At 57.5% G+C, this 19,862-nt stretch overlaps 7 protein-coding genes across 7 annotated transcripts; 3 read left to right on the forward strand and 4 right to left on the reverse strand.

The window, feature by feature from the left end:
• Positions 1–68: 68 nt before the first annotated feature.
• Positions 69–1,328, reverse strand: CHGG_10961 (uncharacterized protein; the record flags this gene model as incomplete). The annotated part of the gene is made up of 1 exon (XM_001226227.1): positions 69–1,328. One exon carries the CDS (start codon positions 1,326–1,328, stop codon positions 69–71), a length of 1,260 nt encoding a protein of 419 aa, XP_001226228.1.
• Positions 1,329–2,593: 1,265 nt separating this feature from the next.
• Positions 2,594–8,725, forward strand: CHGG_10962 (uncharacterized protein; the record flags this gene model as incomplete). Its single annotated transcript, XM_001226228.1, has 13 exons — positions 2,594–2,671; positions 2,728–3,268; positions 3,340–5,377; positions 5,448–5,531; positions 5,608–5,725; positions 5,787–6,144; positions 6,254–6,495; positions 6,561–6,770; positions 6,933–7,011; positions 7,072–7,257; positions 7,331–7,715; positions 7,786–8,285; positions 8,376–8,725. The coding sequence occupies 13 exons, from the start codon at positions 2,594–2,596 to the stop codon at positions 8,723–8,725; spliced, it is 5,169 nt and encodes a 1,722-aa protein (XP_001226229.1).
• Positions 8,726–9,729: 1,004 nt separating this feature from the next.
• On the forward strand, positions 9,730–10,401 carry CHGG_10963 (uncharacterized protein; the record flags this gene model as incomplete). Its single annotated transcript, XM_001226229.1, has 1 exon — positions 9,730–10,401. The coding sequence occupies one exon, from the start codon at positions 9,730–9,732 to the stop codon at positions 10,399–10,401; it is 672 nt and encodes a 223-aa protein (XP_001226230.1).
• A 784-nt stretch (positions 10,402–11,185) lies between these two features.
• On the reverse strand, positions 11,186–12,527 carry CHGG_10964 (uncharacterized protein; the record flags this gene model as incomplete). The annotated part of the gene is made up of 3 exons (XM_001226230.1): positions 11,186–11,833; positions 11,946–12,046; positions 12,206–12,527. The coding sequence occupies 3 exons, from the start codon at positions 12,525–12,527 to the stop codon at positions 11,186–11,188; spliced, it is 1,071 nt and encodes a 356-aa protein (XP_001226231.1).
• Positions 12,528–14,168: 1,641 nt separating this feature from the next.
• Positions 14,169–14,673, reverse strand: CHGG_10965 (uncharacterized protein; the record flags this gene model as incomplete). Its single annotated transcript, XM_001226231.1, has 2 exons — positions 14,169–14,362; positions 14,412–14,673. 2 exons carry the CDS (start codon positions 14,671–14,673, stop codon positions 14,169–14,171), a joined length of 456 nt encoding a protein of 151 aa, XP_001226232.1.
• A 583-nt stretch (positions 14,674–15,256) lies between these two features.
• On the reverse strand, positions 15,257–17,314 carry CHGG_10966 (uncharacterized protein; the record flags this gene model as incomplete). Its single annotated transcript, XM_001226232.1, has 1 exon — positions 15,257–17,314. The coding sequence occupies one exon, from the start codon at positions 17,312–17,314 to the stop codon at positions 15,257–15,259; it is 2,058 nt and encodes a 685-aa protein (XP_001226233.1).
• A 714-nt stretch (positions 17,315–18,028) lies between these two features.
• Positions 18,029–19,046, forward strand: CHGG_10967 (uncharacterized protein; the record flags this gene model as incomplete). Its single annotated transcript, XM_001226233.1, has 3 exons — positions 18,029–18,232; positions 18,306–18,800; positions 18,861–19,046. 3 exons carry the CDS (start codon positions 18,029–18,031, stop codon positions 19,044–19,046), a joined length of 885 nt encoding a protein of 294 aa, XP_001226234.1.
• Between the last annotated feature and the right edge of the window lie 816 nt (positions 19,047–19,862).

The raw sequence follows: 19,862 nt of genomic DNA on the forward strand, positions 1-19,862 counted from the left end.
CACCAGGTAATTAGCACAGAGTTGGCATTTGTCTCAATGTGTGTGGTTCCCACACAGACAATTAGACCTCACTCCCGCGATCGTCTCCACGCTTTAACTCCTCCCGGGTGGGGCTGTACCATGATGGGCGTCATGTCGTCCCAACGGCGCTTTTTCTCTTTCTCAGCTTCTATTTCCTCCTTTGTTCTCCGTGGTCTTCCAAATGTTTCTCCGCGGTCGGCCAACAGCCACCAGCCCGAAGCAGGTTGAGCCACAGTTTGGCCTTCTCCCTCCTTAGTCACCTGCATCCCCATCGACCCGGCCACGAGGACCGCCTTGGTGGGTTCCGCCTGGCAAAGCGTGATGGGGACAGCCACAACGCCTGGAGGGACTTCTTTCCGTTCGATGACGGGAAACTCGACGTCGTCCAGGGTCAAGCGGCGGTATCCGGTCAGATGTTTTCTCGCCAGCTCTTCATCCGTGTAGCTCCTCATTCTCTCGCCACTGCCATCCCACCAACAAAACGCCGACAGCCATCCCGACAGAGTCACGATACCGCCAGACATGCCTGATTTTGCCTCATGGACGGCACATGCCCAAAAGTCCTTGATATTGGCGTCGTCTGGGGAGTCGAAGCTGGCCACCATGTACTCGAGGACTTTGGTCAGCCGTATAGTCCACGCGTTGGTCTCCTCGTGACCGAGGGTACCGAACCAAGCTACGCGTTCAAGCATATCGGCCCAATCGCCTGGCTCGCCCAACAAGGTCACTGACGGGAACCCGCAGCCGAATCTCACGCGATAGGCAAAGTACTCGTTAACAACACCCATAAACACCATAGAAGCGACGGCTCGGTCGTCCGGTGTCGTAGTAGTGAAGTTGGGCAACAGGGTGGTGGCGATATTGGGATCAACGAGGCGTTCCTTCGCCATGGCAGCCAGCTTCTGTGCGATAACACCATAGTCGACAGACCCGATGGTACCCTCCACATGGACGAGGAGCTCCTCTTGGCCTTCGTGAGTAACGAAGATGGGACGGAGCGCCTCGGCGTTCCCGTTGACGAAGAAACTGAACTGGGTCAGGATGGCGAGCCATACATCGTCGGGCCGGAGCTTGAGATGCAAGTCTTGCTGCCAGGCGCGGATGACGGTATGGGCAAAGCCATTCTTGTCGGGTGCAATGGAGGAGGGGGGGCGCGTAGAGTGGCGATCACGAAACGATGAGCGTAGAATAGGGTAGAGCTTGTGGGTTGGCGACGCTTTGGAGAGCAGGGAGAAGGGCGAGGAAGTAACCGGGTCGCGGTTCGTACCGCTCGGGGAGTCCGGGTCTGGTTTGATGATGACGGGCATGGCGGGGTCTCGAGTTTGGTGCACGTGGTTTGGGGGCCAAGCTGGTAGTCTGGTACGAGCAAGGGGGACGACCCATTACTGTGCCTTTTACTACGTATTGGTTTTTTCTCTCTCTCTCTCCCTTTTATCCCGGGCCCTCTCTCAGAACCCACCCACAGCTGCAGCTGGTGATTCGTGAGCGGGGCCTGACATGTGCCCGTCGAGTGCCACCCGCCCGGTTACAGGTATCCACGACCCGGATCCCCGGGTCGTGGGGCCGCGGAACAGGCAACAGCCCCCGTCTAACAGTATCTTCCAAGTGTTCCAGGGCTTAATTAACGTGATTAGCAGTTGGGGCTGCTGGCCTTCCAGCACATTCATGTCTTGAACGTTGACATCTTGGCCACAGTTCCAAACATTGAAGACACTTGACCAGAAGTCCAGAACAGACACGACCCGTAATTTCCCGGGGGATGTGGACGCGGACGAGTGCGAGCAAGGTGGATAAACTTTCTGTACGCTAACCGCTTGCGGGCGCCTGCAGGGCATCGTATACTTGGGGGCCAAAAACCGGGGTTCAACTGAGTCCTGACGGTTACTATCGACTAACACAGCGGACCGATGCTACCACAGAAATTAGTTTAGTACAGAAATGGCGACAAAAGCTGTCACGGCACCAAGCCTGACCTGCTTGGGTCACGTGGGCAGCACGTGCCCACGCGACCTGGACCCACACTAGCAGCAGGATCTCCTCTCCGTTAGCGTCCCCTTGCGAGAGCTTCCTCTCTCCTCATCGCACAACTCAGTCATTAGCCAGAACCTGACCCTGTCCCGCGACTCCCCTGACCTCGCCCCGTGACAAAAGCTCGCCCGCACGAGAGATTTTTCCCGGGCCCCCGTAGGCATTTTGGCCTCGGACATGTTGGTGGCCTGCAATGGACCGCGCCCTAGCCCCTGGACCAACAGCGCGCGGGGGACGGCGGATGGCGGAGACTGAAAGTTCGCTGTCCTCGAAACGGGCCGAGCAGAGAGTCGTCAGGACTGAGGGAGTGGGGGTTTATTATTTCCGACGCCGGGCGACGAAGCGGATAGCAAGCAGGCACCATGAGCGGTCATGTCGACGCGAGGGATTTAGATAGGTACCTAAGTTATAAATAGGGCCAGGGGTCACCGTGTAGCCGCTATTTTCTCTTTCCTCCCCCCCATCCTTCTTATCCGTAGAACTCTTCTGCTTCATTCTCCGTTTTCCGCCAGCAAAGCCTGCCGCTGGCCACACCCACCCCAACATGTGGCTCCCTGCCCTCCTGGCCGTCCTGTTGGGATGCGTCCAGGTCCAGGCTAAGGCAGTCTTTGCCCATTTTATGGTGAGCTTGTCCGTAGCTACCCTCACAATGCCTAGAGAAGACTAACTTGAAGCTAGGTCGAAAATGCTAAACTATGGAGCGTAGACCAGTGGAAGGTCGACATCAAGCTGGCTCAGGCTGCCCACATCGACGGTTTCGCTCTCAACATTCGAGCAGATGACACGACTCTGGGCATGTCCCTGAGTCAGGCCTTCCAGGCGGCCGACGACTTGGGGTTTAAGATGATCTTCTCGTATGACTACGCCGGCGGAGGGCCCTGGAGCGCTAACCTCGTCGTCTCTATGACGCTGCTCTATTCCGGTTATAGCTCGTACTACATCGACGACAAGGGGCGGCCTGTCGTATCTACATTTGAAGGAGCACCGCAGGCCGGAGACTGGGAGTATATCATCAAAAAGACCAACGCCGCTTTCATCCCCGACTGGTCGTCCCTCGGGGCCAAGGCGGCACTTGACGCTGCCCCTTGCGTGCCGCACGGCCTTTTCAGCTGGGCGCCCTGGCCTTGGGGCAACACCGACGGCAACACGTACGTGGATGCGTCGTACATTGAGTTTATAGAGGCGGCCGAGAAGAACTGCGGCACCGATATGCAATACAGTAAGGGCTCCCTCGCTCACCTCACATGCCACGCCTCAAACCTCGTTGCTAATCGTGTTGCCGCGGCAAAGTGATGCCGGCGAGTCCGTGGTTCTACACAAACCTCCCGGGCTACGACAAGAATTGGCTGTGGAGGGGTGACGACCTGTGGTTTGACCGCTGGGAGCAGATTCGGTTCATCAACCCCGACTACGTCGAAATAGTCTCGTGGAATGACTTTGGCGAGTCCCACCACATCGGTCCCCTGTACGTTGAGGGGGACAGCTACGAGGCCTTTACGGTCGGTAAGGCGCCTTTCAACTACGCTTTGGACATGCCCCACGACGGCTGGCGCGAGCTGCTGCCCTTCACCATCGACCTCTACAAGACGGGGGTGGCCACCATCAGTCAGGAGAAGCTCGTGGCGTGGTACCGGGTCACGCCCAAGAACGCACCCTGCGACGACGGCTGGACGACGGGCAACACGGCGAGCCAGCTACAGTTCGAGTTCACACCCCAGGACGTGGTACAGGACAAGATCTTCTACTCAGCTCTGCTCGCTAGTAGCCAGGCCGTCACCGTTACCGTTGGCGGCGTGGACCTCGGCGCAACGTGGACCAAGAAGCCCAGCGGCGGTGCTGGCATCTATCACGGCAGCGTCGACTTCGGAACCCACACGGGCGCCGTCGTGGTCACGGTCGGGTCGATGACGGTCGACAAGCGGCCTATCAAGGCGAGCTGCGACGACACGAGCGGATACACCAACTGGAATGCCTTTGTGGCCAGCACCACGGGAGAGGCCGTCAGCACGACGGTCAACTCAACGCAGTGGGTGTGTATCGAGGGTACTGCCGCCGCTGGCTTCGATGAGCTCTGCGCCTTCACTTGTAAGTACGGCTACTGCCCCGTCGGTGCGTGCCTCTGCACCAAGATGGGGCCCGGTAACAGACTCCCTGGCCCGGACACTCCCGGATTCGGCACTGTGGGCTTTCCGGCCGAAGGCAGGTCGGCCAGCTACTGGGGCCTGTGTAGCTTCGCCTGCAACTACGGCTTCGGCTGTCCCAACACCTACTGCGACACGGTAGAGCACCCCCTGGTCGTCCCCAACGTCTCGCCCTTCACTCCGGACGCGTGTACATCGGGAGTCGGCGAGGGCGGCCTCGGGGGCCTCTGCGGGTTCTCTTGCAACTTTGGCTTCTGTCCCATCCACTCGTGCACCTGTACATCGACGGGGCCTCTGAACGTCCCGCCGGCCCAGAGCGACACCGTCACTGGTGAGCCCGACCCGAGCGTCGACCAGCGCGTCTTCGGGCCTCTCTGCGAGTTTGCCTGCAGCCGTGGTTACTGCCCCGAGGGTGTCTGCGTCCAGACGGAGGTCGACGGCAACGATCCCTACAAGAGCGTCAACCCGGCCTACATTGGCACCCGCGTCTACGAATCCCCAACGGCAGCTTGCGAGAGCCCCTGCGTGCTCGTTCTGCCCCCGAGCAAGCTCCCATCCACTACTACTATCCACCTCCCTCCGTATGTGACCTCGTTTGAGGTGGGTTCGACCACTACAACCCTTACGCTCCCCCCCTCCGACATCGTGACCGACCGCATCTCCTTCTCCAACATCAACATCACCGGCTCCGTAACGGACGGGGTCGTTTTCCCTAGATGCACGAGCATGAAGCCCGACGCCGTCCCCATCACGCTCAGCTACGTGTCCAACTCCAAGACCACCATCACCATCCGCCAGGTCGAGCTGCCGCCCTGGCCCCAGATCACCCAAGGCCCGCCGGACAAGTGGACATCGACGTGTGGGGGGTGGGTGACGGGCACCATTACAAACAGCGACGATGTGATCGTGTACATTCCGGAACGCACTAGCACCACGTCGACCCCCATTCCGACCTACACCAATGGCATATTTCCGCCTTCCCGCGTCGAGCCCATCGTTGAGCCCATGGACAGCCAATGCCGCAACAACGAATGTCCGCCAGAAAACGACGACGACGATGACGACGGCGACTACGTCGTCGTCAAGGTTAGGTGTGATGAACTGTGGTTCTTCATCTTCTGCATCGACACCAAGGATATCAAGATCTATGGCTGGAAGTTTACGTTTCCCAAATCCGTTCTTGGACCGTACGATACTATTTCCAACCCCTTTTTGTCTTCAGCCCTCTCTATTCTAACCACAAAATGTAACTCACAGCGGTCCTCCCCCGGCGCTCAAACTTCTCCCCGAGGGATGGGGATTCATTAAACCCCCCAACCCCCCTCCCTGGCCCAAGATCACGTTAGTATTGCCTCCAAGTACCGCCCAGATATTCTAACCAGGCCCATCGTTACTGACTGCAGCCCCCTCGTTTCAGCATCGGCCCAGGTCTCAGGTATCCAGACAAGCCCACCAACTGCGACGACAACAAACTCGAGGTCCCCGTCGAGATATACACGAGATCGTACGGCCTATCCGTGTCCAACGGCGTCACGGTAACAACCACAACGCGCACCATCACCGAAACGGCCTACGAGACCGGCTGCCCCGTCCCAGAATACACCACCACCGCCGCCTGCACACTCGGGAGCCGCAACTCCAAGCGACAGACCGCCCTCTCTCGGCGCCTCCTCCCCGGTCGCGACCGCAACCCCGGCCGCCACTGCCGTTCATGCTCCCCCCCTCGCCGCCCGTGCCGATGGTGATAGTGATGACGGTTGCGAGGATACGGCCAACGCGGCGATTTACTTCACCGACGGAGCCGAGTACGGCAATATCTTGGACGTTCTGCTCGAACTCGGGCTGAGCGGCTTGACATACCATCAGTTTGAGCACAAATCTCTTGGGACCGTCTTCATCTACGTCGAAAATAGCCCGCTAAGCTTCTTAGCCCAATATTATGATTATGGACGGGGTGAGTTCTTCTTTACGTCCTCCGTCTTTCCCTTGGCGGATGGCTAACATTTGCGGCCTTGTTCGCCTTCAGGTAGCTACCTATATGCCAACCTGGACCACATGGGGAGGTCTGAACGCTAGAAGCGCCGGAGCTGGACGGGGGCAGGCCTACAACAGGACCATTTTCGACAAGAGAGCGGTCACCAACCCGAGCGTAGACAATAAAGACAGCTGGCACCGTTCCCTGGTCTCGAGCTACCCGGGTCAGGAATGGAACGTCGAAGGTGACGGCTCCCGGCACCTGTACTACCATGATGGCAAACTGGGCGAAGGCCAGTACATTTACAACATGGACGCGGGGATCAACGGTGTAAGGGCCTGGCTATTATCATCTCCATGGAAGATTATTGGCTGACATTGACTTTCACCCGCTAGAACAGCGAGTTTTCCGGCGCAAACATTGCCTATTTCGACCCCGAGTACAGCATCAACAACGGCATCGGGCTCAACTCATACGACCACGGCACCCAGGTCGCCCTATATGCCATCGGCCAGTCGCTCGGGATCGCGCCTAGGGCAACTTTGGTTTTGATGGCAGACGACGGCACCATGGACCCGGACGATGACCAGGCCAGCGACGAGATAGTATTGATTCGGTTACTTGGCATGATCAAGGACATTGAAGCTAAGCAAAGGCAAGGACAGTGTGTGATTAATATATCCATTGTGTATATAATGGACCCGACGTGGCCGAAGGACGAGTGGAAAACTCAATTCGGTAAGTTTCTCCTCTTTCTCTCTCTACAGGTATCCACTCTACCGTTAAGGGTTTACGCTGACGCGGTCGTGCAGTGCGGATGCTCCGTCATCTCCACGACGAGCTCCAGTGCGTTGTGGTCGTGGCTGCCGGGATCATAGGTAGACGTGAAATACGCAGTCGATGCAGTCCCGGCATCGTGGTTTCTCGACGGCCAGCTCCCCGACTTGGTGGTGGCCGCGTCCGCCTCCAAGCATGGCCTCCGTGCCATGCATAGCGTCCCATGGAGCGACCACACTGACACCGGCATGGTCTACGGCCCTGGTCTGAACCTCTACCAGAACGGTGGCGAGCTCCTGCACGGGACCTCCCTGGGTTAGTCCCCAGCCCCTTCACGCCTCGTCTTTTACGCAGAGACTCCTAGACTAACCATTATCCGGTATTCCAGCCGCTCCTATGATATCAAGTGTGGTCGCGTATCTCCGCGCTCTTGACTCGCCTTTCGCCAACGATCTGAGAAACCCGGTATTCGCAGTCAAGATGGTAGAATACTTGGCTCGCAAGGTTCGCGTGATTGATGATACCGGGACTATCGACTCGGATGAAGAGCAAGAGGGGTTCCATGCCAGGATCATCTGGAATGGAAACGTCGAGAGCGAGAACTGCCTCGTCGGCTACGGCGGAGAGTTTAGGTCTCCCGAGGCCAAGTCCGTTTGTGGGGAGGTGAACAAAGGCCTTCCCCAGCCAGGCGACACGGAGAACTGGGTCCCTGATGGCGAGGTGACCGAAGACCTCTGGAATGGGGCCTCCAGCAACCGCGGCGCGATAACTTGGTCAGTATTGAACATCACCCCACCGCCTATGCCCGCTTACCACTATATCTCTTGCTGACGATTACAACAGGCACTCGGGCTCGGTCTCACCAACCTGCACAGCCAACTGCGGCAAGCTCTGCACCGGCTACTACTGCGTGCCTCAACCCACCGGCAGCCCGCCCGACTTCTCCGACCCCGTCAACGCCATCACCACCAGGACCACCTCCCCCACAACCAAAGCCACCACCACCAAGGCCACACCGACAGGCCCCCCGCCGACGCCGCTGACGCGGGGCGGCGTCAACTGCTTCAACGAGGCCGACTTCCCAGGCCACGCCGACATCCAGTCCGGCGACCAAAACACATTCTCGGTCGACTTCAGCAGCCTCGGCGACATCACCATCGGGGCGGGCGACGCGCCGGTTCGGCTCCGCCGCACGGATCGCCACGGCGTCAACTACGACTTCCGCGCCGAGTGGGTGGCCGGATGCGTGACGACCGTCGAGAGGCAGAGCTTCCGCTTTCCGCTGGGCATGAACCAGAGCCATATCACGGCGTACTTGTTGGTGAGGGAGGATTATACCAAGTGTGAGTTGCCTCTCTCGGATTATCATCCCATGATTCGATACATGCTTCGTGAATCGTGAATGACAAGGCACTAACGCTCCTTATCCGTAGGCAATAACGGCGGTGTTGGTGGCTCGTGCCAGGCTGGCTGTTTGTTGTACACCTTTGAGGGTGGGCGAGGCGATGAAGGGACCGATCCTTGTGCCGATTTCAACTGCAATGCGTGCGGGTCCCCGTTTGACCCTGCTTCGTGCCGGTCGTGTTGTGGGAGCTTCCGAGTAGCAGCCACGCCGTCAGAGTATCCCCCTAGCAATCATAGTCACTATGTGGTGGGGGAGGACGGCGGGGTTGTTCTCGATGATCTGGCGAGTACGGCTAATGTCGGGGAGAAGAAGAGGAGAGGAAAAAGGAGAGGGGGGAGATTCGCTGCCCTTGAACGCGGTGGTGTAGTTCAGGGGTAAGGGTAAGGGGCCTCCCAAATGCCATTCCTCTTTACTTTCTCGTCGTTCTTCCTCTTTGTAATACAATCCTTTCGTTGCTGCTACGGTATAACAGCAGTTACATACATAGTCCTCCCAGCTTGGTGCAACCATTCCGGACAGACATTGATCCTTAGTCTCTCCTGTATTTTGATTCAACCCCAAGTCGCTAATATTGGACCCCACACCCACCCGCCAAATTGTCCTCCGGACGGAAGCAGGGAAATTGCCAGGGGCGGCAAGGAGGGACTGGTGTGTGGTGGTGCGTTGTACCTGTATGCTGTGCTCACCGCACTAGTTGCCTGTACGCATTTGGTCTTGGTGCTGTCACCAGACTGCTGGCAGCACAGTACTGTGGTGCAACTTGACATCAATTCATTCCAGCCGCAGCTACCCCTACGCCCACCGTAGATTAATCCATCTCAATTCCCAGCCTCGCCAGCCACCCACGACACCGCATGACCGGTCAAGCGGTTACACAATGACAACCCACAAGGCAGCCAGCTGCCTTCCCCGCCGCTGGGCTTTCTGCCCCGTCCCAGACCCCCAAGCAATGCCCTCTCATCCCGGACTGTAATCTTACCTAGGGTCCCTGACCTCATATCCTTGAGCGACAGGCCCAGCATCAGAATTGATACCGTCAGGGTGCCCAGCCTGTCTCCCGTCGAAGACAGCCTCGCCTATGGAGACATCGACGTCGGCGGGGGAGAGTCATGGATGTACTGGGGCATCTTTGACGGGCACTCGTGAGTATATACCCCCCGGGTTTCGCCACCGTCGCTAAGTCCATGTCCCTTAGTGGTTGGTCAACGTCGACTGTTCTTCGTAACTCGCTCGCCGAATACGTCGGATGTCATTTACAGAAGCTTGACCGCTCCGATTTACGCGACCCCAAACGCGTCGGGCCGCCGTTGAAGCGGCCTTTCTCCAATTGGATGACGAGATAATCTCGGACGCGCTCTCGGCGCTCTATCAAGACATTCCTCATGCCGAAATCATGTCCCGCATCGCGCCGGCCAGCTCGGGCTCCTGTGCCACGCTCATCCTCCTCGACGCTACAACCTCGGTCGCATACGTCGCTTGCGTGGGAGACCCCCGTCGATGTCGAGTCCGGCCGCCTGCTGAACTGCGCCATGACACGCAGCTTTGGCGACAACAGGTGGAAGTGGTCACTCGAGGCACTGAACAGATGGCAAAGCGCCTACTTTGGGCGCAACTGCGTGTCGGACTACCACTCGCCGCCGTACATCACGGCTCGGCCGGTCGTCACGAGCACGGAGACGAGACTCGGCGACTTTGTCATTCTGGCCAGTGACGGTTTCCGAAATCACATGGCCTCGAGCGAAGATGCAGTTCACTGCGCTGCTATGTGGATCGACGCACAATCCGGCCAAGGGGGAGGGGAGGGCGAGGACGCGGTCACCAGTCAACCCAGCAAACCGCAACCACCAGCAGCACCGCCGTCTTTGGTTGGCGAGCATCAGAAAGAGAAACCCGTCGACACCGGAAACCGAGATGGTGCGCACTCGCCTGCTGGGTTTCTCTATAACTGGACCGTACAACGCGACCATTTTGTGGTCGAGGAGGACAACATCGCCACGCACTTGGTAAATAACGCATTTGGGGGAACCAGAAGGATCTGTTCTGCAGCGTCCTGAGCACCACAGCACCAGACTCGAAAGAGGCCAGGGATGATACGACTGTGCTGGTTATTCTCTTATAAAATGAAAGATTACGTACCCGCGCAACAGCGTCTGAGCCGCAGACTCGTCACTTGCCTGTATGGCGAAAGCTCCCAAGGATGCCGAAAACAGCGAGGATGGTGTTGTCCGGCCGCCGTGACGCAATCACTACAATACCTATAAGCAAAGGATCAACCCCTCGGCAGCGGACACGCCCGTATTGTGATTGGACTTGACGGCTGAAGAGGCCTATAGACATATCGATCGTCCCAGGACTCCCAGCGCTTAAAACGCCAGGATGGCACAACATATGCAACCCACCATCATCGTAAGGTTCTCACTCTGTGAAGAGAAAGAGAGACGGACGAAACCTCTCTCGCAAAGCTTGAGGAATGGCCGCTTAGAAACGCGTTCTGAAGCGGATTACATATGTGTACCTAGGTAGGTAAGGTAGGTAGCTGAGCAAGAAGTGCCAAAAGAAACATTAGAACCAACGCACGAACCAGGGCAACTTTGAACAGACATGGAACTTGAACTAGATGTGACCCGGTTTATACAGGAAGTAGAGAGGCAAAGAGCTTTAAATCAGAAAAGGTACAAGCCGGGGTAAAAGAGATTACATACCCAGCTTGGAGCGGTCTGTATCAAATTTATGAACTATAAATATAGACGGTACTTCTCCCAAGGCTTCCCTGCTTCTTTTCTCGAAGCAATCCCACTACAAGCAGGAGTCCAGAATGTAACACCTGTACTTTGGTTCTTAACTTCTTACTCCGTTCTCGCTCTCTAGCTCCTCCCTCACAGCATCATACCTAGCATACGCGTCTGCTTCGGCGTCGAAATCCAAAATCCACGCCTCCCTCTTCAGGTGCATTGACTCCGGGTCCTTCCAGATGGCGTCCCAATCGGCCTTGTGCCACTGCTCACGCGTCGCCACGCCGGTCTGCTGAATCTTGTGCACGCGCTCGTAGCGGATGCGCTCCCACACCCGCACCGCCTCCTGCACCTTGCCCTTGCCCGCCTTGTCCAGACACGCAGCCAGCACCACGCCGTCCTCCATCGCCTGGCTCGCCCCCTGGATCGACGTCGGCAGGAAGGGGTGCGCGGCGTCCCCGATTAGCGCCGTCCTTGCCTGGGGCGAGATGAAGGTGGGCAGCGGATCACGGAACACCAGCTTGTAGTAAAAAAGCCGCTCAGGCGGCGTCAGCTTCACCAGCTCCACCACCAAGGGGTCCCACCCCTCCACCACGCGTAGCACATCCTCAATCTTCCCCGGGAACTGCCAGCTCTCTTCGATACTCCCTTCATCCTTGTGCGTGCACACCCAGCTCATCTCCTTCCCCCCCTTGATGGCCGCCGCCAGGAAATGCACATCCTCCCCAATCCACCCCGTATGCGAATCCCCCTTCTCCACCAAATGCCGCGTTTTCTCATTTCTCAGCAACTCCTCCGCCCCAAACCACGTCCTAAACACCGCATACCCACTCGGCTGCGGCCGGTCCTCAAACCCCAGCACCAACCTCCGCCCCCTCGACCGCACCCCCTCCGCAGCAAGCACCACATCCGCCGTCAGCCTCTCCCCCCCCTCCGTCTCCACCCCCGCGTAACCCCCCTCCCCATCCTCAAAATACCTCACCACATTCACCCCCAACCTGACCTCCACCCCCCTCGCCCAACGCATGCCCCAACACCACGACCAATGAAATCTCCCCCCGATGCCCATTCACCCGCATACCCCGACCGCGCATGCTCCTCGGCAAACGACTGCGTCGTGACATACTCGCCCTTCCACGAATGAAACCGGAACTGGTCGTGCTTGTGCACCAGCGGGTCCAGCGCCTCGAGACACGCCGGAGCCACTTGGCAAAGAAGCGCGACGAGTTCTGCCCGAAGCTGATGATGTCGCCGAGGGGGAGGAGGTGCGGGGATTTTTCGAGCACGGTGACCCGGTGCCCTTTGCGGTCGCATTCGATGGCGGCGGTGAGGCCGGCGAAACCGGCGCCAACGATCAGGACGTGGATGTTGGAGGGGGAGAGGCGCGGGAAGGTGGCGGGGGTTGCGGTTGGGGGCGTGGTTGTGGAGGGTGAGGTTGGGGTTGTCATGGTGGGTGGTGGGGAGGGTAGAGGTGGTGGTGGTAAAGGTGTTGGTCTTCGAGGTGTTGGTGTTGTTTGTGGTGGTGTTGGTGGTGTTGGTGGTGGTGGTGGTTGGTGGTGTGTTAGTGCTAGCGGGATGCTCGGCTACCTTAGGTTTTGAAAGCGCCCACGGGGATGGACAGGACGGGGGTAGAAAACAGACCGGACTCTTCGGGAAGTGATTGGCAGTCCCGGATCCGGGCTGCCTCGGAAATATATACATTTCTCACGAACCCCTGCCGGTTCTATCCATGCCCCCGGGAGAAGACTACCATGACTTGGGGATCCTAGCTGCATTATTGGGCGGGGAACTTCCTGCCGGTGTGAACCCCGCATGAGGATTTTCTGGCGTACCACTCGGGGCCCGGCACCTGCGCGTCAGGAACGGGGATGTCACTGGCATCCGTTAGTTAGATCCGGCTGAAAGAACCTCGGAGCTTGAATGGGCAGACTACCTATCGAGCTGCCTCGCTACCTAGGTTGCTATGACAGTCTCTGGCCAAAAACAGCCGAACTCCAGGTTGAGGTGCCGCCGAACCTTGGACGAGGAGGACCAAAAGAAAGATAACCGAAAGCCCAAAGTCGATTTTTTATTTGACTCGGTTTCTTTTCTTTAGTTAATTTATTTTTCTCAGTTTTCTTTATCTCTTCTTTTCTTAGTTTTTATTTTACTTCTTTCTTTCTCTTTTCTTCCTTTCTTGCTCCATTTTCGAGGTCGGCGTTTTTGGCCAAAGGAAGCATGACCACCTCGGCTTGCCAACCTGGGAGCGGACACAATGGGAAATAAAAGTACCTAGGTAGGTACCTACCCGAACCCCTGACATCGATTTGAAGTCAGCGTAGCCTGGGAGACGAACAAGAGAGGCACCAATCCCACGTCTCCCTGGAAATCCTAGAAACCAGGGTTTCCAGTAGCCCGAACGCCTTGGTCCATAGTATTCGCCTCCAGCGTGTAGGTGGCCAGTTTTATCACCCAGTTCGGCTCATAGGTCTGTAGGATGGCCTGCATATCCGCCTCGGAAACGGGATTTTCCCAGCGCCGACTTTCCGCCGAATCAAAGTTTGCATCTCTTTCACTTCCTCGACTTTCCGTTTCTCAGCCTCGGTTTCTGGCCACAGAGATGTAACAAGGGAAGGATCAACCATATAGGCGTTCAGGGCGTGCCACGGAGAGTCAGGGGGCGGGTCGAGCAGACATTCGATGCGGGCTTCGTCATGAGTCGCCTTGAGGGTGCTTTCATATTATGGGCCAAATACTAACCGCAACTTCTCGGGCGTGTCTTGGCCAGTGATAATCAAGCGGTGTAAAGGCAGGTAGAATCTGTGTCAGCGAACATGAGCCTCGGGAGGTGAAGCGCACGCTATCCCGCTACGGTTTGGATGCCCCCAAGGCGAAGCAAGCTCATCAAATCCCGGGCCTCCGGGTCGGTAGGCGCCGTCTTGTTGTAGTAGTCATGAGCATCGACGCTAGGGGCGGCACCAGGTGCGCAGCACAAAGCCTTGTGGTCCTTCAAGCGCTTCTTCTGGCACTCCCTTGAGTGATAAAAGGCCTCACTGCATCACGCACACTTCTTGAGGGGCTGAAAGAAGCACTGGCGGTTCATACAGCAGTCACTTAGTCGAATTGCCCGGAGCAACTGCGTCTCGCTCGATATCCAACAAAGACTCTGTCAACTTGCTGAGCTTCGCGCCGGCTGCCTCCAAGATGTCCCGCTCTTCAGCGGTGCAGACGCCAACTTTGCAAAGCGCGGGGCTCACGCCGTGCTTTTTGAGGCCGGATTTGATTGCTTGAGCCATGTCGGGATCTAGGGTGGACCAGGCCCAAGGTGCAAAAGTTGGAACTGGAGTCCATACTGTCCATGGGCTTAGGGTTGACGAAGGCATCTAGAAGGAAGGGGATGGTAGCCTCGGGTTGCTGCCGTGTCGTTGACAATGAAAGGATCTGAGCCGGCGCGGCCTGATTGCGATATCCACCCGACTCTATGGGTTGACAGCCAGTACAAGATCGCCGGGTGGATGAAGGTCGATATGGCAGACACCAAAAACCCAACGATTTGATGCCTTCCAAGTTCCCTGGCCTGGGCAGGTTGTTGAACGAGCGAACCTTTGCCTCCATAATTGTCTGGGAGAGCCACAGGAAACCAATGCAGACTTTGGGGCGGTGGTGATGCCAGGGAATATGGAAAGGATGAAGTATTGGTGGGGGTGCTTCGAGGTCTCGTTATTCACCCATATCTGCCCCTGGCATTTACAATGGAATTGAACGCATTTAAAAAAGCAATTCAGAAGGCTGTAAATAGCAGACGACCAGGAGAATGTAGTTATATGACGCCATTGATATTATACTAGTTACACTGTATTTGACTATGGTTATTGAACTGGTGGTCGAACACTCAATACACTAAACCACCCTCAACAAGATGGCGAACGTAATGTACAGGAGGAGTGAACTATCCGTTTGGACAAATACTCTCATAGTACTTCAACAAGTCTATATGCACGAATAAACAATGGTTCCCGTCTGGTCAGACAGAGCCGAAGCCCTAGGAGCTCAGCAGAAACCGTGGGAAAGAAGAGAACGAAGCCTCGTTGCTTGCCTCCTTACCCCTGAATGGTGGGTGGAAGCTTTACTATAAATACACATGCAATGGTCCCTGACACCAGGTCAGGGAGAAAACAACTGAAAACCCGAGTTAATATTATACAGCTAGGCGGCCAGGCGTGCACGCCTTCCTATTCGCCCGCAGCTGCTTGCAAAACTGGTCGAGGGAGCAGCCAATGCGCTGCTGTTGCATGCTGACAATGCCCATCGCCGCCTGCTCGCTGATCCGCTTTGCCTGGGCAACACGCCGGATCTCTTTGATGACCTCGAGCCGCAGGGAATACCACTGCAGCTCGCTCTGCCGCCCTGCGCGCCATCGGCTGCCCCATCTGCTGTCGAGCGCGGCGATGGCCGGTTGGCCCCGAAGGCCGACTGTCCACTCGCGCCATAGGCCCTCTACCGTTCTGACTGCCCGGCACATGCGGTATTGGGGCGGCTGCAGCTCTGGCTCTAGCGTGTTGTATGTCCTGGCCGGGTCGGGGCTTGCCAGGCGGCTATTGTTGATGCTCGACTGGGCAGACGTGCATTGGCTCTTGCCCCCTCCTTCTGCTGGTGGCAGGACCGCTGTAGCGGCCGCCTGAAGCCCCGAAACTAAGGTCTGAAGTTGTGTAGATTGGGCCTCTCTGAGCCGCGTTTCAGCTGCTCGGACCTCGGTTTTGAACGCGGCTTGAAGCTTGGCCGCTCTGGCCTCATTGCGCGAGTCGATAGACTTTAGGTAGTCGGCCAAGACTGGCATCGCCTGGACAAGGACAGCTAGCTGGCTTGGCTGCTCCTCCTCCTGCACAAAGGCCAAGACCTGCTGCGCGAATGGCTGGTAGGCCTCGTGCTGAAAGACCGGGTGGTTCCATACTGGGCTGTTGGGGAACTGTTGCATTAGGAGGACCGAGTCCTGTAGGGCCACCTCGCGTAAGTAGAAGAGCAGGTTCGTAAGGCCCATCGCTGCAAGGTCGTTCACCTGGTCGGACCTAGGGCCGAACCGGTCCTTCCAGCTATCCAACCCAGGCCAGATCATCGAAAGCAGGGCCTCTGGTGGTGCAATCCCAGCGCGGCGAATCTCGAAACACCCCATCTGCGAAGGATGGCCGGCCATCGTACGCATAAACTTACGGGGCAATGCGTTGAGGTAACAGCCAACCATCTGCTCCTGGTTCCAACGGCCGGCACGGCGGATCTGGTCCTCGCTAACGCCTTTCAGCTCGGCTGTCTTCGCCCCTAAGCTGCGGCCAACATGCGTCTTCTTTTGCGAGGTAACACCGGCATAGCCAAAGGCTTTGACGACCCAGTCTCGTTGCGAATTGTAAGAAAGAGCCGCTGTCCGATCAGAGCCATAGCTCTTCAGCAGCCGGATATCATACCAGGCAGCACGCCGGCTGAAATCTGGGAGCAGCTCGTCGGTCAAATCCCACCGGTACAGAAGATAGAATGCAAGGCCGCCTAGCATGCAGATGAGCGGCCTCCTATTCCGCAAGGCGCCAGCGGTCTCGAGCTGGCCGTGCTGGTTCTGCTTTCCTGCACGGGTGGTGAGGATCAGCGGCATACAACGGGTCGGACCCTCGCCGGTGAATTCGAAGGTAAGCAGGTCTGAAAGCTCAGCAGCGCGCCGGTCGCCACCACGTGCAAGCATGTAATGGCCGAGAAGCAGGTCCACGAGGGTCCGGAGGTGATATTCTGGCGAAGCGCTGCCGCGTGCCCAGAGTTCGTAGCAGACACGTTCAAATTCCTCCTCGGTATAACCATCCAAGAGAGCATCGCGACCTTTGTCGGCATAGTTATCCTTATCCTGCTGGGCATCGCGCTGCTGCAGGGTCTTTAGGTACTCCCGGACGTTATCCTCCCGTGGCGATGGGTGTACGTTCATACCGCGTGCTTTTTGCGTGCGGTAGAGGTCTGTGATTGCGGTAGCGTAGCTGCGAACAGAGCGCCAGGCGAGCCGGGTGTTCTCCAGTGGTATGTCGCTGTCGGCCTTCGTGCTCTTCGTCTTGAGCGGCCGGTTTGCAACATCTTCTACCAGAAAAAGGAGGAGCTTATCCTCCGTTACAGTATCGCCATCGTAATACTGCTTCCGATAGCAGAAGTCCCGAAACTCCCTTTGCTTTGGCTCGTACGCTAAAGACGTGTTTTTCGGCCTGTACTCGTGGATCATGCTGTGGATCATGCTGAGGATGTTCTGCGCATTGGAGCGGAGCTCTGCGCTGGAGACCGCGTTGCATTCGACCGAAAATGGAAATCACGTGCATTGACGCACGCTTGGAGTGCCGGTCGATTCGGAAAATTGATTGGATCTGGATCGCCCATCAACTCCCCACCTCCCGCCACGCGCCTCACCTCATCCTCTTCGTGTGCAGCCGCAGCCGCAGCCGCCTGCCGCCAACCTGCACAACCTGACTACACTACGGCAAGGTCACCAGCCCAAACGCCGCTCTCTCAACTTTCCATCCCAGCACCGAAACCTAAAACAAACCGTAACCTTTGTAATCGCATCTCGCCCGAGATTTCCTGTACCGTATTCTATCCCACGGCTGTCTTTTCTCCCTCCCAATTTGATAGGTTCGGGCGAGTTGGCAACTTGACCCCAATCGCTCCACTTTGTACTCTCGACAGAACTGGGCAACACGCTCGCGGCAGTCAATCGCTTCTGTCCCGCATCTGCCCGCTCCGTTCGCACACCACCCCCTCCGGTCTTCGCATCAACCGCTACATCGGCCCCAACCTTCAATCACTTGTTTCAATTGCCCTTGCAGTGAATCCGACCGAACCAACTAGCGTTCCCATAACGCGCTCGACCACATCGTCGCGCTCCGACAAACGCACCCGTGACCCGTCCGGCGGCAATTGGTGCGCCCCATCGCCCCGGAAACATGTCCGCACCATGTATGTCTGGCCTGGGGTGGTCCGATGGGCTCGGAATCTCTCGAGCCTTCCGCTAACCCCCGCAGTGACAGACGAGGAGCGCGCAACCTACACCCGCGTCATCGACGGCGTCCTTGCCTTGGTGGATCTCGAGACGGTGACCCGCAAGAAGATCCGCCAGCGTCTAGAGGAAGCCGTCGATAAAGACCTCAGCAGCCAAAAGGTTCGTGCCATCCCCCCCCTCCCCGCACCATGGCTCTCCAATCAGCCACTAACATACTAACACCAATCAACAGGATGCCATCAAGAACCTAATCGAGGCCCGCTTCGACGCCATCTCGGGCGTCGTCGCCCAAGTGCCCACTCCGACATCTGGCACCAACGACACCAACGACACCAACGACACCAATGGCCACGCGCCCTCCGAGGACGAGGTGCGCGGCGCCGTGATCGAAGTCTCGCTGCCACCAGCGACCAAGAAGCAGAAGCGGGAGAGTTCGAGCGAGGAAGCCGACGCCCGCCTAGCTGCCGAGCTACAGGCGCAGGAGAACCGGCTCTCCCGTGGCCGGGTGACGCGCGGTGCCGGCACAGCCAAATCCGGCAAGCCCAAGGCCAAACCCAAGGCCAAGCCGGCCAAGAAGAAGAGCGCCAAGCGGGTGCGTTCCGACGACGACGATAGCAACGCCGACGACTCGGACGCCAGCGGGAAACCGAAGCGCAAGGCCGGCGGCGGGTTCCAGAAGCCGTTTAACCTCAGCCAGCCGCTGGCCGATGTGTGCGGGGAGAGCCAGGTGGGTTTTGATGGCTCATTCTGTTTTGTTGGCGGACCCAGCTGACCTTTCGTGCCCTAGCTATCCCGTCCCCAAGTAGTCAAGAAGCTCTGGGACTACATCAAGGGTAACAGCCTCCAAGACCCCAGCGACAAGCGCCAGATCCTCTGTGACGACAAGCTCCACGCCGTCTTCAAGCAGGATAAAATCAACATGTTCTCCATGAACAAGCTCCTCGGGAACCAACTCTACCCCGTGGAAGAGTAATCGGCAGGACAAGCCGCAGCAGCTCCATTTTTTGGAGACCTAGTCGGCCAACCTACACAGCATCTGAGGGTACTCTGTCAGGACCAGGGCAGGGTTAGGGGTGACGCGGTAATGCCTTTCCATTTCTTCTGCTCACACACTGGACCCCCGGGATATCAACTGCCCCGTCCTTTCCCCAGATCAGCGATGCCGGTCCCCTTCCCCCCCGTCCATTTCGGGGACGGAAGGGTTCGGTGTCCCGCAAACACTCCGGCATATCTACCCCCTTTTTTCTTTTCTTTTATACCTCGGTTATTGGCATAACTCATCAGCGAAATCGGCCTTTTTTGGACGCACGTCGGCGGACACGCAGAAGCACGTGGAGAACAGGGCGGAAAATGGCCCTGCGCTGGCGAAATTTGCGCGACAGCGCGGCTGGCAGACAAGCGGGCGATTTGGGCTGCCTTCTTTTGGCATAGCATCGGGTTATTTTTGTATCCTCTAGGGTTGGCTTTTTTCTCTTACACTTTTTTTGTCCCGCTCTCTCAGCGGGGGACGGGCGGCGCGCGGGGGAAAAGCATAGGGTTGGTTGGGCGGCGGCGCGTACATACCTTGATGTTTACTCTTGAGGTAGGTACGTAAGCAAAAGATAGTTTGAAAATATCGTGTGGGTGATGGTGTGGGTGTGATGGCGAATGAACTGGCTTGTGTGCTGAGGTGATGTTGGTAACGTTAGCTTGTAATGGGGAGCAACGTTTGATGTTCGTCTCCTGTCTTACCTGCGTAAGACAGCCTAATTCGTTGATATGTCACTAACAGACTCTTCATTTTTTCGGT

This window comes from Chaetomium globosum, genomic scaffold (assembly GCF_000143365.1).
Source record: "Chaetomium globosum CBS 148.51 scaffold_8 genomic scaffold, whole genome shotgun sequence".
Lineage (NCBI taxonomy): Eukaryota > Fungi > Ascomycota > Sordariomycetes > Sordariales > Chaetomiaceae > Chaetomium > Chaetomium globosum.